General features: G+C 46.4%; 1 protein-coding gene across 7 annotated transcripts in view; it reads left to right on the top strand.

The window, feature by feature from the left end:
- Positions 1-18,279, top strand: part of RHBDD3 (rhomboid domain containing 3) — a 33,979-nt gene that overhangs the window by 10,522 nt on the left and 5,178 nt on the right. For 6 of the 7 annotated variants that reach the window (XM_029572079.1, XM_029572078.1, XM_029572081.1 and 3 more), the window contains 3 exons: positions 8,153-8,430; positions 10,148-10,543; positions 13,997-14,162. In XM_029572079.1, coding sequence (XP_029427939.1) covers positions 8,283-8,430; positions 10,148-10,543; positions 13,997-14,162 — 710 coding nt within the window. In that variant the 5' untranslated portion in view covers positions 8,153-8,282. The remainder of the gene's footprint in view (positions 1-8,152; positions 8,431-10,147; positions 10,544-13,996; positions 14,163-18,279) is intronic. The other variant, XM_029572085.1, reaches the window with a different exon arrangement.

Raw genomic sequence — 18,279 nt, 5'->3', positions numbered from 1 at the left:
TTTTGAATAATACATACAAGTTGCGCTTCAGAAAGGGTGCTTACATTTGTTCTGCAAAGCAGCTTTTTTTCTCACCTTTCTGTCCTTTAGGTCTTTTTCATTTTTGACTTTCTGTATGACACATGTGGGCCCCATGGAACAGAAGCTACTCTCTACTCTATCATTTTGGGAAAAGCAAGACACGTGGGTGCGTCTGGAGGCGGCTCCTCTAGCTTCTGCAACGTGTTGCTAGCAGGAGGATCCACGAAACAAAGGCAGAGAAATGTGATACTGCTCTCATTAGCCAGTTCCAGGGTCAGTGGGCGTGGGAGAAGTTGCATAACTTGGCTGCTGGGCTTAAAAGAATTATTTACCTCATTCTCTAGATAGATATCTGTTTACGTGGATGTGGAATCATAATTTTGACACACTGTTTATTGTACGCTGCAGAACAAGCAGTGGTGGCGTCATGCAGAGCTACTATTTTATTTTTAAGTTGATATCCATATGGGTTGGATGAATACATAGAAATATTTACATAGAGAAAATAAGGCTCACAGCTCAGCTTTGAAGATTCAGACAGTATTACCAGGTGGCTGTAGGTGCTGCTGCAGACTCCGGCTGAGAGGATCTATTGTTGCATGAGGCATGACTACATTTATTTTCTCTAGGTACATCTGTACAATTGGCTGGAGGCTCCCAGGACTTTTGCGATGATCAATATAACCTTGATTGGTCAATGCAGGGATCAAAACTGTGGACATTTGTGCCGTGGCTATGGTGGTCCTTCTTACTACACTACAGGAATATATATCAACAGGGCTCACAGCTGGATATCCACCAAGACAGCCCCAATATCATTTTTGTTGCATAAGAAAGAATGCCAGGGACAGAATACATCCAGATATTAGGCTGAGGAATTTGGCAAAATTGAGCCTGATATGTTCATTGACTGCAGCCTAGCTTATCTAACTTTCTAAGGAATTTATGTCAATTATAATCAAGTGGCATGTAATAGCACAAAGCAACATTGGCATATGCTGTGGCACGCTGTATATGTAACTAGTATAGCCCCCGATTCAACTTCTCCCAGTATGCAGGGACTCATGGGGGAGGTCGTGGGTCACTGCCGCAACCCAAGCTCCCAGGTTCTTCCAATACAGAAAGGAAAAAATCAGTCTTTCAAGGCCCATAAAGGTTTTTCTTTCCTAGGAGCTCCTTTGTAACCAGCCCAGCAAAGGAACAAAACACACGCCACATTGTAGCTGGTGTTCAAAAAATAAAATCCTGATTGCAGGAAAGAAAAATCATAGCAGGTACATTATAGCTTAGTGCACAGTCAGTATAAAAAACAAAGTCCACCAGAATACACAGTTTCAGTTAACAGTAATACAGCATGTCCCTGGCAGTAGGTACTCTTGGCATAGGAAAACTCTCCCTAGACACTTCCCTATTACCTACACTTCTGGATGCAGCTCTCTTAAAGGCAGTGGGCAGGAACAGATGAATCTCTGGCTGATGCTTTCCTCAGTCAGCAGTTCCCTGTATGTACCCAAATCAGTCCAGACTCCTGGGGTTTTGCATCCCTGTAACCAAAGCACTAGTGAGCTCCATTGGAGACAGAGAAAGTTTTCACTGACACTGCAGTCCCTCAGTATTTCTCTTTCTCCAGTAGATGGTAGAGGTGTGTACAATCTGCAGTTCTGGTGTTAAAAAAAAAAGGGGGGGGGAAAGAAGAAAACAAGGAGATAGCCTTCCTCCCAAGAGGTTGCCAGGTCCTGGTGGGACCACCCCTCCTGGTTGGAGGTGGATGAGCTGGGGGTTGGTGACCCTTTAGTGGACTCGGCCCCTGTGCCTGTGAGCAGTCCCGTTAGTTAGACTTCCCTCTGCCTTCCACAAAGGACAATCCTTTCTCTCCGTCCTCTTTGAAGAAATCTCTCTTAGACAGTATAAGAAGTATGGAGCGTAATATTCGTCTTCCTAGACACCTCTTCTTTTATTCTTTAGAATACCTCAGGACTCTACTCTTGGGACCCCAAGACCAGGCCTAGCACTCCAACCTATGGCCCCTGCCATCTTCCCACAATAGGAAGTAGGACTGGAAATCCTCTCCCCTTGGGGTATATATACTCCTGCAGTGACATCAGCCTGCTAGTATTTTCCGTCTCCAGCAGATGGTGGATGTGCATCTCCCTACTGGGGATTGCTTCGATTTAAAAAAAGGAGAAATAAGGAAAACAAATTTGCCCTGCTCTCCTGCGGTGATACCAGAAGGTCTCTCATCGGGTTTTGTCCTGCTCCTACATAAGGCTTATTTAGCCGTGGGGACAGAGGTGATGTGCCTGGGTATGATACAGACCATGCGACTCACTAAGGTGTGCAGGCGGGAGCCTCACAGATGAGGAGAAGTCCATCTCTACGTGTTGGGAGGAGCCTCAAGGGGGTGCTGGTGTCCTGGGGCAAGTCCCCAGGGGCCACTTGTTAGATGAGATCAGTCGCTGTTGGATCTGGAGGAGGTTCCAGTGGTAAAAGGTCCGCAACCTGTTCCGGAGGAGGAGTTGCATCCCCCTCATCCCTCAGGTTCTTGATGAGCTGGGTTATGCAGGGTGCAGAAGGCTCAGGAAAAAGATTCTACCCCGATGGCCAGTTCTAGGCAGGCAGCCCGGTTGGAGGCTGGGGCAGCCTTTGTGACAATGTGCTGTAGGATTTGGTCCGCACATCCATCAAAAGCATGGTCTCAGCACTTGCAGCTGATACCTATGGTTGCGACATTGATCAGTGCATGTGTGGTCAAAGACAGAGCCCTATAATCTCCCTTTTTAAGGGGCAGTGCTGGTTCGGGGAAGACCTGGATCAGCTGATGAAACATTTGGGGCAGTCAAAGAGGATTGAGCAACTGGAGGATAAGAAGGGTGGCAAGAAATCATGCCCGTCCTGTCCCTGTTTTCAGGATATAAGGAGGTTTTGCTCCTGCAAAAGTTCTTCAGCCTCGGGGACAGAAGCAAACCACGGGAAGGCAGCAGTCTTTTCAGGGTGCCTGTAGACCCCCCAGAGTTTTTTCTTTTTGGTCAAGGGAGCGGAGGAGTAAAGTCCTCTCAATGAAGCCAGGATGGACCTCTCAGCTGTTGAAGCTGTACTGTCATCACTAACCCGCTGGTACGGGGAGTGGATCACAGTCATGTCGGACCTGTGGCTCTTGGAGAGACAGTTGCGATTGTGTGAGAGATGGTTGCGCTTGAGAAGTTTCTTGCCCAATCGGAGAAGCCATCATGGAGTCTCATTACACGTCCTGAGGTATGTGAGAGGTGGTTCGGGATGCGCTGAACAGTTGCAGAGGCTAGACACAATTATTTTAAAGTCCCACCAACTGAACACAAACAGGGGAGGTACTTGATTTATTTCGTAGTTCCCAAGAAGGAGGGCACTTTTCCAGATCTTTCTGGATCTCCAGAAGGTCTATATGGCGCTGTGAGTTCCGCGTTTTGTGGACGGTGTTAGCAGCGGTTCACAGAGGAGAGTGTTCCTGCCAGTGTTGGATTAGGTGGAGGCCTATCCACATTCCCTTACACGCAAAGCATCAGAAGTTTCTGAGGTTCATGGTATTGGGGCAGCATTTCCAGTTTCGGGTACCCCCTTTTAGGCTATTTATTCATTTATTTTTCTATACCGATATTCGATATGACATCACACCGGTTTACATACAACAGGATGTAAGCCTTATAATGACATGATACAGTATAACAGATTAACTAAGTACATATAACTTGCTTTCACGAAGTTGATGGTGATGGTGGCCATGAGAAAAGAGGGGATTCTAGTTCATCCTTATCTGGAGACTGGCTCATTGGAGCGTAGTCAGAGGAGAAATGCAGTCAGGTGATTTGGCGGGTCATGGAGAGGTGGTGATCCCTAGTTTGGGGGATACGTCTGGTAAAGTGTCATGTGCTGCTGGCCCAGTCATTGGAGTACCTAGGAGCACAGTTTGATGCCCGTTTTGGTAGGGTATTTTCTTTCTTCAGAGAGAGTAGCAAAGTTGAGGCACAAGTGACTCATCTGTTGTATCTGTCAGTGCTCAAGGTCTGGGATTATTTCCAGGTCCTGGACTCCATGGCTCCTCACTACTTTTGGTACCATGGGCATTTGTTCACGTGTGCCCCCTCCAGAGGGTGTTTATTTGGCCCATTGGAATCCATTGTTGGAGGAGTTTCATCTGCCGTTGCCACGGCAGGGTGACTTCAGATCCAGGCTCTCGTGATGACTTTCATGCCACAATTTGGAAAAAGGGGGTGGATCTGGAGGGTCCGGATTGGGTGACGCTGACCTCAGATGCCAGCCTCAGAGATTGGGGGGCGGTTTGTCAGGAGCAGACGGCTCAAGGTCTTTGGTCACAATGGAAGCATCTTGGTCTTTCAATTGTTTGGGAACGCAAATGGTTCAAAGGGCATTATCATTTCTTCCACAGGTCTGAGAAGGAATGGTAAGAGTCTTCTCAGACAATACAACAACGGTGGGGTATATCATTCATCCAGGAAGGACGAAGAGTCACGGGATGGCTCTGGAGGCCCAGGAGCTGTTTGTTTGGGAAGAACAGTATCCGGAGGGAATAGCGGCACAGGAGTGGGTAATGTGTACACAGATTATCTCAGCAGGCAGCAATCAAACCTGGGGAACAGGAGTTGTTCTCGGAGGCCTGGAACCTCATTTGTGCCAGGTGGAGGAGCCCCAGCTGGCTCTGATGGAGCTGATGATGTCACATACGGCTATGTTGAAGAGATTCAAATTTTCAGTTTGCAGACGGGAGGTTGAGTTCAAAGGGATAGATGCTTGGGTTCTTCCTTGGCCGATGGAGATTCTGCTGTATATGTTTCCTCCATGATCTCTCGAGGGTCGTGTATGGCGCCACATAGTGCGACGCCCAGGAGCAGTGGTTCTGGTGGCTCCGGAGTGACTGTGGCATCTGTGATTTGCGGATCTGGTGCGTCTCACAATAGGCGGGCATCTCAGGTTGGTTTATCGGCAGAACTTACCTCAACAAAGACCATCCGGATCAAGTGGTTCATTTTTATCTTGCGGCTTGGCTTTGGAGAGATGGTGTTTACGGCTGAAAGAATGCTCAGAGCCGGTTAATTGACACCTTGCTTTAGGCTAGGAGGCCTTCTGTGTCTCTGGCTTATGTCAGAGTGTGGAGGTGTTTTTTTCCTGGTGTTTGGAGGAACATCTGGAGTCATTGTGTGGGGACAGCCCTCAGATCTTGCCCTTTTGTTGCAGCCTTGGGATGTCCTACAGGCAAGCTGCAGGGGTGTTTGTTGGCCTCTCTTCCGAATGTCATTCATTTTCTGAAGGGAGTCAAGCACTTGCGTCCTTAGATTCGTAAGTTGTGTCTGAAATGGACCTTAACTTGGTTCTGCAGGTGCTGTGTGGACCTCTATTTGAGCCTTTGTAGACGGCGTTTTTCTGGTAATCATTTGTTCGGTCAGGCAGATTTTGGAGATTCAGGTTTGGTCCTGTAGAGCTCCTTTCTGGTGGATTGCGAACGATGGTATGATGCTGCGTACAGTTCCCTCAGTTTTACAAAGGTTGTCTCCTCCTTCTATGTTAATCAGATGGTGGAGCTTCCAGAATTCCTGAATTGGTCAGTGGTTGCGTCACATGCAAGGGAACTTTACTTGTTTGGATGTTCGGATTCTGTTGCGGTTTCTTATGATCACTAACAGTTTTCATCAGGTGGATCATTTCTTTGTATTGCTCAGTGGAGCACAAAGAGGGTGTAAGGTGTCTAACGCCATGGTTTCTCTTTGGTTAAAGGGGACTATTGTTTTGACCTATCTCTGAAAGTGAATGGCCCCAGAGGGGTTACGAGCGTATTCTTCTAGGGCGCAAGCAGCCTCCTGGGCAGTGTTTCATTTGGTGTCGCCTCAAGAGATATGTAGAGCTGCAACATGGCCTTCGCTTCTCACTTTCACCAGACATTACCAAATGAATGTTTGGGCGCCAGAAGACGCTACGTTTGGTGATGGTATATTGTGAGCAGGTCTTTCGGTTTCCCACCCAGTGTAGGGGAGTTTGGGTACATCCCACTTGTCTGAACTGATATGGGATATGAACAGGAAAAGAAAATTGGTTCTTAACTGCTAATTTTCATTCCTAGAACCACAGATCAGTCCAGAGGCCCATCCCCTTGGTTTCGAAAGACTGGTGTAGCTGCGATTAGGGTCTACTTCAGAATTTTTACGTGTAATTACATTGAACCAATATGTTGAACCAATGGAGCTCACTAGTGCTTTGGTTACTGTGTTGGTTGTTGAGGCACCAGTTCAGGGGGCTCCAATCTGGGGATCTAAAGGGAAAGCTTGATTGAGTTGGAGTTTTCTTCCTCTATGTTTGCTTGGGTACAGGTCAATACTGAGAGACTGCAGGTGGCCCTCTCGGTTATGTAGCAGTGCCTGAAACGTTTTTTCATTCTCTTCCTCCATTTGCTGGTAGGGATGCAAAACCCACTTGTCTGGACTGATCTATGGTGTTCCAGGAATGAAAATTAACAGGTAAGAACCAATTTTCCTATTTCAGTTACAAATGGTGAAACCTAACTATACCTGCACAATCGCAATAGTAAAAATGTGATGTACTAAAAAATAAATAAAGAAAGAAAAATAAAGAGTAACATGTCCACAACATCAAACAATGTATCAAATCAAAAACTTTAATCATAATGCAGTTGAAATACCATACACACCAATATACATACAAATACCTTAGACAAAACCCCGTAAAAAAGGACCCACAGTTCTACTTGTACTCTTTGAAGAATAAACAAAAGTCCTGCTTCCTATACCCAAGCAATGTCCATATGAAGAGTATTCAAGTACCCAAGGCCTGCCGCCCCCAAAAGGGCCACTCATATGCCATACGATATATCAGTTCCAGACTGTATTTTAAAACCTGTCCAATCAGCTAAGGACGTGGTTTCCTCCTTGGCAATGATTCAGAAACATCAGAGTCGAAAGCAGCTGTACTTAGCTCACACATTTCGTCTGCACCAGGCTTCCTCAGGGGACGATTAACAAATTGCTACTAAATCCAACAGCGTCGCACAGAAATAGAATACATTTCTACATCGAGGCAAACAATCCATCCCACACACAGACCCCCAGCTACCATCTGCATAATTAAAAAAAAAACAAAACATCACGGTGGCACGGATTGTCTCCTCATTTTCCTTCTCTCCAAGTACCTGCTTTTCTTTCCCATGGCTGAGTCTGGCCTGTTTGTTATTACTGCAGCTTCTGTCCCAGTTCCGAGAAAAGGACAAGAATTCCCAAATATATTTGGACGGTATTACAATCAGGACTGACTCGCCTCTCTTCCATGGTCTAGAGACCTCACGTGAGCTTCTGTTACCCTCCTCTCTTCAGTCCCGTGCAGTGTGTGTTGTAACTCAAGAGTGGGCTGTGCTTTCTGAGATGGCTTGATTTCACTGTGTCTGCTAGGCAGGTAACCTCCACATGCTCAGAGCGGCACTGCACACACAGGATTTGCTGCATCTCCAAACAGGACTGCAAGCCCAAAAATGTCCTGTAAATTGCAGAAACAGGGCCAGCCCAAAATCAAAGGATGTTGAGTTGGCCAACTAATTCCAAACCAACAGAGTAAACGTTGAGCCAATCCTGGATTTGCAGTTTCCATCCTTTGGCATTCTGGGATAATTATCCAGTGTTTGTGGAGACAAAAGAGAAGATACAAATCCCAGAATGTTTAGCATTAAAAACCAGGTGTCTGATGACTTGAGTTTAGTTGCTAGATGTGATATATTATACACCTCTGGATGCCATTTTGAATATAGCAAACCCAAATTTGTGGCATTTTGCTTTTGGGGAAAACTGTTTGAGGCCAATATTCAGCACCTTTTGTCCACCTAGGTTTGGACTTAGCTGAACAAATGGTGAGAATTAAAAATCCCACCACATTGACTGGCCCTTAGGTAGCCGGATTCCATTTTATCCATCTAAATAGTTAGCTGGCTAGCTCGGAGGCTGTTTGGGCACCCTAAAATCAGCCGGATAAACTTACTTGGCACACCTGCCCCAATGAATATTCTGGATAAGTTTATCCGGCTAATGTTCCCAGCTGGACAGTGGCTGAATATTTATATTTTATAAATTTGTATATTTTGCAGGAACATTAGATCGCTCTGAGGCTTCTTCCAGACTTTTGAATTTGTATCACCCCCAATCAGACTAAAAGATTACACTGGAGCCCTGCCAGCTCCTCCATGATGATTTGACTTCATTCCCCCTGCTTTGGTGATGATGCAGCTTCGAGGGTATCTGAGAGGCATCTTAGGACTGGAGGCACCTCCTTTTGCTTCTCTGATGCTGATGGTTCTCCTGTGTTGCCTTGGGCTGATGGATGCATGTGAAACCCTGGCACTGAAGTCAGACCGGCTGCTCCAGGGTGAGAATCCATCTTATTGTGTGACAGATTCCTTCTCTCTTTCCTATAGCGCTGCATGGCCTCCAGCATATTCAGGCACAGGCACACCAGGCCTGTGCCTAGGGCAGCAAGATTCTGCTTTTATGTACACCCTCCGACTTAATATCCTAGCGATATTAAGTCGGAGGAACCAAAACTTAAAAAAAAAAAAAAAGTATAAAAACATTTGCCCGCCGGTCATTGGTTAGCAAAACGGACGCTCAGTTTTATCAGCATCCATTTTCCTAACCTGTGGCTGTCAGCGGGTTCGAAAACCGACACTGGTCAAATAGAGCGTTGGTTGTTGGACCCACTGACAGCCACCTCTACCACTGATAAGGAAGCGCTAGGGATGCGCTATTGTCCCTAGTGCCTCCTCATTAGCGCACCACCTCATTTAAATACAGAATCAAGCACCCAGGTGAGGTGCCTGGGCACATTGGGAGAGTCTTGTTCCATTCCATGTTTCTCAGCAGTCATGGTAATAGACTAAGGTTGTTGTCTGCCCCCAGGATGAGTCTTTAGTTTTTAATTTAATTTTTCAGTGATATTTCGGACGCAAAATTCACTTTTTAAACATGAAACCCTGTGCCTTGAATCCTGCAAGGGGCAAAACCACATGACCTCCCTTTGGTATGCATGCTCTTCTATCGCAGTTCTCTCTCTCTCTCTCCCAGCTTTGTGTGCAGGTTTGTTTACAGCTGAGCTAACCACGCTGGTACTTTGTACAGAGCTGGAAGTGGTGATTTTCTGCCAGACTGCCAATCTGGAGTGAAAGGTGAAGGCCGCTGCTGGTCTTTTTAATGGAAAATTACCGCTGACAGCTGGAAAGCAGAGGCTGAGCAAACATCAGTTGCACAACAGCACGGTTATCTGGTCCCAGCTTAAAAGATTTGGGACTTTTCATCGTAGGCATAATGACATTGTTAGAAAATTGCAGTAGATTGTCAGAGCGCAGCTTGGTCTTGATCAGCTGTTTTCAATGCGCAGTAGCAAAGTGTAAATCAAATGATTTTGGAAACTATTGGCAGAAAACAAAGCTGGTGGTGCTCACTGCATGAAATGATGGGGGGTGAGGGGTTGAAATCTGATATAGAGTTCTAACTACCTGCAAGGTATTAAAAAAAAAAAAAAAGCACAAGAGACAAACCTTTTCTGATAGAAAGGAAGGTCGTGATGTGAAACTCCACAGGGGTAGACTCGAGAACAACGTCAGCAAATATTTTTTCACAGAGAAGGGTGGTGGATACTTGGAATGCTCTTCCAGAGGCGATGGTGAAGACAAAAATGATGACAGAGTTCAAAAGGGCACGAGATAAACATAGAGGCAGGTGGCAAGAGGAGAGAAATGAAGAACTGGGGTAACCTGTGGTAACTTTTCTGTATGGAGGTTACTTTCACGAAGCAACAATTACAGCCCTGAACAGAAGGAGAGGAGTAACCTGCGTGGCGCAGCAGTTACAACCTAAATCTTTGTTGGGCAGACTGGATGGAAGAAAACCTTTAGTAAATAACCCCCTTAGCCAGATAGTGCCAAACAATGGATAAGTGGCTCCATCCCTGGAATGCCTCCAGCTTATCCAGCTAAGTTTGAGCCGGATAACCTAGAAGCGTTCAGTGTGTGGGAAACTTCAAACACATAATATCGACCTCTGTGTTGCTCTGTTAGCTCTCTGAAGGTTCCTGTGTTTTCTTGCAGTGCATCGCTTGCTGACTTATCCCTTGTGCCCTGCAGAGCCCGCCCTGCTGCTCCCTGACCTGCTGCTGTTCCTTCTCCTGGGCTGGTGGCAGGAGCAGTGCTTGGGCACTCTGAGGTACCTCTACCTTGCCTTGCTGAACACTCTTACCTCGGCTTCGCTGTACCTCCTCCTCACACGGCTGTGGATACCCCTGCCTAGCAGTGCCTGTGGTTACACCACAATCCACCTTGCCCTGATGGCAGCACCGCGGCGCCAGCCACCAGCTTTACAGTGGGGGCTCTTAAGGCGGATCCCAGGCCCTGCACTGCCTTGGCTGCTGCTTCTGTTCATTTCCCTTTTATTCCCGGCATCCCCGTTTCTCCTGCACCTGAGTGGAGTGATCTCAGGCCTGGCTCGTATCCTTTCTGTAATGAGTGTAAGGCGGCACGGGCAACGCTTAGGCGTGAAAGATGCAGAGGGAGAAGGGCTTTCAAGTGTTACAAAACCACCGGAAGTTTTAGCATCTTAGGGCAGGCCTTTAACTCTTCCAAACCTCCATCTAAATAGCAGTTTGTGCGGGGTACGTACTGGTATGTGTTTTGAAAGGAAAATCACAAGTCACACTGAGGCCATGCTTAGCTTGTTAGTTAATATTTTCATTTTTAGTGAAATTAGGGCTGACAGTAAGGGAATCTGAAGCTCGACAAATGAAACTGGGCATGAACAGAAGGCTTTGGATAGGATACCACCAGCCTAGCCTGGCTTCAGTGTCAGGAGCTCTGCAGCTACAAAATACATTTTTTTATTTAGCTTTTGATCTGTTGAAAATCATAAAATTAAGAGGATTTTTTTTAAAGTTATATTTTTTGGGATGATTATTTAAAGATTATTTACTGAAATGTAATGACAAATGTATGTATGTTATTCTTAAATAGATCCTATTAAGATTAATGGGGCCTATTCACTAGCAACCTGCAAAAATACATTGCTTAAATGCCAGATATGTGGTGGGCTGGTGGACGGTTGAGGCTCCTTAAATCCTTGCTGAATTAACTGCCCAGGAGTCCCTGAAGACTATGACCGGCTATCTCTTTAGAATACTTTATGATTACGCTACAGAAAGTTACATATCACCTACGTCTAGCAGTAAGGGAGGGGGGGAGGAGGGAGGTTGGGGGAACCAAGTTTTCTATTCTTGAACTGAATTTCTTAAGGTTGTTTAGTAATTGTATAAATCAAAGACACAGTACTAACATTAGTTTATTGAAGCTTGACAATTCTTTTTGTTGCTTTATTTCAGAATCTTTATTACGATGTTAACTTTTATTCACCAAGTATATATTCGTTTGTAGAATTCCTACACAGAATTGAAATTTGTAATGTTGCAAAACTGAGCAATAAAACATTTACATTTAAAAAAAAAAGAGAAAAGGGTCTTGTGGATGAGAGTTAGGCTTTTGTATTGAATTCTCATAGAAACATAGAAATGACGGCAGAAGAAGACCAAACGGCCCATCCAGTCTGCCCAGCACATTTTTTTCTCATACTTATCTGTTTCTCTTAGCTCTTGGTTCTATTTCCCTTCCACCCCCACCATTAATGTAGAGAGCAGTGATGGAGCTGCATCCAAGTGAAATATCAAGCTTGATTAGTTAGGGGTAGTAGGGGTAGTAACCGCCGCAATAAGCAAGCTACACCCATGCTTATTTGTTTTACCCAGACTATGTTATTCAGCCCTTATTGGTTGTTTTTCTTCTCCCCTGCCGTTGAAGCAGAGAGCTATGCTGGATATGCGTGAAGTATCAGTTTTTCTTCTCCCCTGCCATTGAAGCAGAGAGCTATGCTGGATATGCGTGAAGTATCAGTTTATCTTCTCTCCTGCCGTTGAAGCAGAGAGCTATGCTAGATATGCGTGAAGTATCAGTTTTTCTTCTCCCCTGCCGTTGAAGCAGAGAGCTATGCTGGATATGCGTGAAGTATCAGTTTTTCTTCTCCCCTGCCATTGAAGCAGAGAGCTATGCTGGATATGCGTGAAGTATCAGTTTATCTTCTCTCCTGCCGTTGAAGCAGAGAGCTATGCTAGATATGCGTGAAGTATCAGTTTTTCTTCTCCCCTGCCGTTGAAGCAGAGAGCTATGCTGGATATGCGTGAAGTATCAGTTTTTCTTCTCTCCTGCCGTTGAAGCAGAGAGCTATGCTGGATATGCGTGAAGTATCAGTTTTTCTTCTCCCCTGCCATTGAAGCAGAGAGCTATGCTTGGATATACGTGAAGTATCAGTTTTTCTTCTCCCCTGCCGTTGAAGCAGAGAGCTATGCTGGATATGCGTGAAGTATCAATTTTTCTTCTCCCCTTTCTTCTCGAGGCGATAGGGAGCCAGTGGAGGTCTCTCAGAATAGGAGGAATATGGTCTTTTTTGCATGTATTAATGAGAATTCTAGCTGTGGCATTCTGAAGTAGTTGAAGGGGTTTGATAGATGCAGTGGGGAGACCAAGGAAGAGTCAATTTTGGAGAATATGCTGGTTTGGAGAAAAGTTCGGAAATCTGAGAGGTCTCAATTTCTTTAGTACCTGGAGTTTGAAAAAGCAATCTTTTAAGATAGTTTTAACGAATGGTTTTAAGCTCAATTGATTGTCAATCATGGCGCCTAGGTTGCGTGCGTGGAGGGAGATGGGTGTGGGTGGGGGGAGGGGAAATGGGGTAAGTATGATTGTTCAGCGAAATGAAGAGGAGTTCGGTTTTGGCCGGGTTAAGTGCCAGGTTCATGTTGGTGAGGAGCTGGTTGATGGAGGCGAGGCAAGTGTCCCATGTCTTTGAGGCCGTGTGTAGGGAGTCAGAAAAAAGGATGAGGATTTGGACATCATCTGCGTAGATGTAGTGGGTGATACCTAGGTTGGTTAATAGATTGCAGAGGGGTAACATGTAAATGTTGAAGAGGGTAGAGGATAGTGAGGAGCCTTGGGGGACACCACAGGTGATGTTGATAGGGTCAGATTCGTTGTTACCTAGCTTGACTTAGCTATTAGAGAATAGCCACTGCTATTACTGGCATCAGTAGCATGGGATCCTCTTAATGTTTTTGGTACTTGAAGCCTGGATTGGCCACTGTTGGAAAAAGGATGCTGGGCTTGATGGACCCTTGGTCTGACCCAGTATGGCAATTTCTTATGTTCTTATAGGCATAGTTCTTTATTTAATGTGACCACTTTATTCCTGGATTTATTCCCTATGATCGGTGTATATATTTCTGGAAGTATATACTTACACAGTCTCATCACATTTCCTTTTTAGAGGGTGTCAGTAGCCTGTAGAGGGCTAACGTCTGCCAGTACAAAGTACTTTACAGTACCTGAATGTAATCTGCTTTGAAGGGTTGAAAAGCAGAAGATATATAAATAAATAATACCCGCAGACGTTAGCCCGAACTGTCAAACCAGATTTATATGCATAAGTTTGCTTTGAAAATTCCCAACTTGTGCAGGTTCACATAGGAACGGGTGTAACTTTCTGCGTATACATTTACACGCAGACTTTTGAAAATATGCACGTAAATGCTTTCCTTTCCCCAACTTTGCCCCCTGGGACCCCTTCCGCGAGTGCGGGAAAAAGTATGCATCTTAAGTTTCCCTGCACAATCCCCCGGAAGGCCGCTCTGTGCATGTAAATCATTTAAAAATGACCCCCCCCTCAAAGCACCCAAGTATCCTTTTGCCTACCAAAAACCCATGGAATTGGCATCTGCCGCTGTTAGGAGGCTCCTCAGCTCAGTGACGGAGATTCTCAAGGATGAGTCATGAATGGAACTCGGCCTTACGCCGATGATAGTGTCGCTGCCACTGATGTTCTCCTTGACAAGTCTTTCATTGCAGACTCTGCTGGGATTCTTTCACGTCTCCAGATCACCGAGAGGCACGTGGAAAAGCTAGAGAAGCATTCCGTCTGCCGGGCGCTGGCGGGGGTCCCCTTTCTGCACTTTATCCTGTCTCCGAAGAGAGGAGGGATTCTGCCTGATGTGGATCCTACAGCCGGGGCCAGGTAAGAGGAGGCTGAGAAAGAAAGAGGCAAGCTTTTGTCCTTCTCTTCCTGCTCTTTTGGGCTCCCAGCTCCATCCGAACCAGCCTTCATTCACAACTACCCAAGGATTTTCCAGGGTTTTTTAAACTTATACATGGCAGGAGGTCCTGTTTGTGCACCCAGTGCAAAGAACGAGTAAGGTCTCTGAAGGCTAGAACGGCTGACTTGGAGAAGCAGAGGCAGACAGAAAGGTATACAGAGGAGATCTTCAGGGACATAGTAGAGTGGTCTTACTTCCACTGTGGCAGACCTTGCACTGTGTGCAGTCTTCTTGCACTGAGGATACATCTCCAGCAGTGTATGCCCAAGAGAGCAGGGTTAGGACTCCTGTTGGTAATGGACATTCAGTCATTAGGAATGTAGGCAGCTGACTGGTGGCTATGAGGATCCCTTGGTAACTTGCCCTCCTGTTGCGGAAAATGGTGGATATCATGCATCATCTAGATAGGATTTTAGACTATTGTGGTACATGTGGGTACCAGAGGCACTGGAAGGTGCGGGGGGGGGGGGGGGGGGGGGGGGAGGTTCAGAAAGCCAAATGTAGGTTTCTAGGTAGGAGTTTGAAATCCTGAACCTCCAAAGTAGCATTTTCAGAAATGCTCCCATTTCCACATGCAGGACCCCCGAGGCAGGAAGAGCTCTAGAGTCTTAATGCATGGATGAGGCGATGGTGCAGGGAGACAGGTTTAATATTCATTAGGAACTGTGGAGCCTATTTTAATGGGATGGAACCCGGCTGCGGGCATTAACCAATAAAAAGGAGGTAGAGCGTTCTTTAAAGATCCTGGGGAGGGGCCTTGTTCTCCTGTGATTCTGCAGCCACCGGAAAGGCCAATAAATCTGTCTTTTCCTGCTTGCCTGACCCCACAGAATCGCTTCAGGATGCCAGGGGCTGTCCCAAAGCGTGATCCAACCCCCTCCTCCCTCCCCTGTCTGATTCCTCACCTCCTGGGCTGGAGGGGAGGAGAGCAGCAGCACATTGGGCCAGCTCCTCCTCGGCTTCCTGGGGCCTGTCTGCTCTTTGACCTGCGCTGTTCAGGGCAGCAGAGGAGGAGGATGCAAGCCAAAGTCCTGCTGCTTTCTTCCTCCTGCTACTTTCCAGTTGACATGGGACGGATGTGGAAGGTAGCTGGCAATTGGGAGAGTGAAAGAGGGGATGGAAAGAAGTCCGATTTGGGGGGAAGGCTGATTTGTGTGAAGGAGATGGCTGAAAGAGAGGATGGTTCTGTATGCGAGTGTGGATTGGCGAGAATGAGAGAGGGGGCACCTGAAATAAGAAGAGGATTGGGTTGAGGAGAGGGAGAAAAATGGACCAGGGGTGGGGCGAGAGATGGGGTGGCAATGTGGCAGAGTTGGAGCCAGAGGAAGGAACCTCCGTCTCCTCTCTCTCCAGGTCCCTCCCCCCAAAATCCCAGAACTTCCCTTTCCTAGCAAAAGACAATAGGGAAGGGGTTAGTATCAGCAAAGGATTCCCCATCCCAATCTTCTCTCCTCCATCCAGGATCCCCTCTCATTTCCCACCACCCTATTCTTGATTCTCCTACCTTATCCTCTCCTCATTCCAATCGCCCATCTCTGATCCTCCCTCCTTCTACTCTCCCCACCCCCCTTATCCTCCGTCCTCCCTCCCATCCCTGAGATCTCCTCTTCCTCCTCTTCTCTACATTGATACTGAGATTGTCCATTCATAAAACTCCCAAAAGAACAAACTAAATTGTTCAGACACAAAGCAAGGAATAATTCACATTTAATATGGAAAACAATTCAAATTTATGGAAAACTGCTGTATAATTGTCACAGAATTTCAGACTCTATTCCTGAGCTGCCACAGGGATTGTGGTCTTGATTAAAACTTTGTTTGCATGACAAATGTTTTGGGGGTTCAGATTTTTAACATCCCGTACCACTCGGTCATTAATTGGGAATTTTCCCCAGGAACGGGAACTGAAGTAGGAAAAAAAAAGTTGTTCTTCATAGACAACAGGACAAATCAGCCACACAAGTGAGTAGAGCGATGTCATCCAAAAGTGCTGAGGTGGAAGCCTGAGGAGATTTTAGAAACTCCAAGGTCTAAGTTCGCGACCTTATGGCCCTTGGAGACGTGCGTGCACAGGCCACACAGTTAGGAGCATTACGGGAAGCTCCAAGACATTGGACACATTGGTCATATCTGTCATGCCTATCCAAGAGTCCTTTTAGAAGAGCATCTCTTGAATCCTGGTTGGTTATCCTCTATCTTGAAGAGGAGCTGTACTAAAGCAAACTTAATTTTGAAGAAAAGAAATTAACTCTCTTTAAAAAAAAAAAAAAAAAAAATGCTGATTTTTTTTTTTCCCAGGCAAAAAAAGAATGAAAGAACCCCTGGGGGGAAAAAAAACAATGACCAGCAGCTTTAGTTTTAGAGGGGGTGCATATTTTCTGCTGAGCAGCTAAATAAGTCAGCCAGATACACTTATCTGGCTAACATAACCGGGATATTCAGCAGCGCAGTAGTGCCGCTGACTATACCTGGCCATGTTAAAGTTAGCCAGATATACTTATCTGGCTAATTTTAGACCAGCCCTACGGCGCAGCCAGAGTTAGCTGGATAGGTTAACCGGCTAACTTTGAATATCAGAGTTAACGGTTAACCTATGCGTCTAACTCTGCTCCTCCCCGGAATGCCTACCTCCCACCCCAGGAACTCATTACCTGGCTAGAATTTAGCCAGATAAGCCATTTAATATCATAGCTAAGCCATTTAGTTGGACCGGCGGGTCTTTAGCATGTTAAAGCAAGGTTCTGCTTTAGAATTTGCTCGCTTGCTAGGGGACCTGTTCATGATCTCCCCTTGCACCTCCATGGAAAAAAGAAGGGTGGTACCACAGACCCTCGACCATCTACAGATGCTGGGAGCCATTGTTCCCGTCCCCTGGGAAGAGCAAGGAAGGGACTTTTCATCCAATTCTGGATTTGAAGAAAGTAAATGTGGCTCTCAAGGTTCCTCAGTTTTGCATGGAAACTCTCCGCTCAGTTATTGCAGCGGTGCTCTAGGGAGAGTTCTTGGCGTCTGTGGATCTAACCGGCCCAACCATAAAAGTTTTTTTCTACAGTTCAAAATCCTCGGCATGCATTTTCAATTTTGCGCCCTGCCATTTGGGCTGGCAACGGATCCACGGACTTTCACCAAGGTGATGGTGGTGTGGCAACAGCCCTTTAGAAGGAGGGGATGCTGGTGCACCCATATCGGGACGACACTCTCATTCGGGAAAAGTTGGAGGCCTCTGCAGACAAGCAGTGGTTCTAGTGCTGCAACACTTGTGGTGACTTGATTGGATTGTGAATTGGTACAAGATCAGCCCATCCTATCTCAAGTGTTGGAATATCTGGGAGCACAATCTGGTACCAAGCTGGAGAAGGTTTTACTTACAGAGGAACGCATTGTCAAGTTTCAATCGCAAGTTCGTGGATTGTTGGAGAGCCAGATGCCCAGGGTCTGGGATTATCTATAGGTTCTCGGCTCCATGGAGTCCACATTGGAACTCGTGCCTTGGATGTTTGCTCATATGAGGCCTCTGCAGGTTGTATTACTTTCCAGGTGGGATCAGTTGTTGGAGTAGTTTCAGCTTCCTCTGCCGCTTATAGAGTTAGCCAGATCCAAGCTCTCGTGTTGGCTTGGTCGGGACCACTTGTGTTGAGGGACGGACTTGGAAGTTCCGATGTGGACAGTGGTTACCACAGACTACAGCTTCTCTGGTTGGGGAAGCTGTCTACTAGGATCAATCGGTGCAAGGCCAGTGGTCGGCGGAAGAAGCGACATGGTCTATCAATCGTTTAGAGACAAGAGCGGTGCGGTTGGCGCTGAATGCATTTCTTTCTCTTTTGCGCATCTGCCCAGTCAGGATCTTGTCTGACCATGCAACAACAGTGGCGTATATCAACCGGCAGGGTGATACCAAGGTTTGAGCAGTGGCTCAGGAGAATTGGGAGCTAATCCACTGAGCAGAGCAGTATCTGGCACTGATAGCAGCTTCTCACATAGCTGGGACCGACAATGTGCAGGCAGATTTTCTCAGCCGTGAACAGCTGGATCCCGGAG

This window comes from Rhinatrema bivittatum, chromosome 11 (assembly GCF_901001135.1).
Source record: "Rhinatrema bivittatum chromosome 11, aRhiBiv1.1, whole genome shotgun sequence".
Taxonomy (NCBI): domain Eukaryota; kingdom Metazoa; phylum Chordata; class Amphibia; order Gymnophiona; family Rhinatrematidae; genus Rhinatrema; species Rhinatrema bivittatum.
Note: the sequence above shows the minus strand (reverse complement) of the source record. Positions and strands in the feature narration are given on the sequence as shown.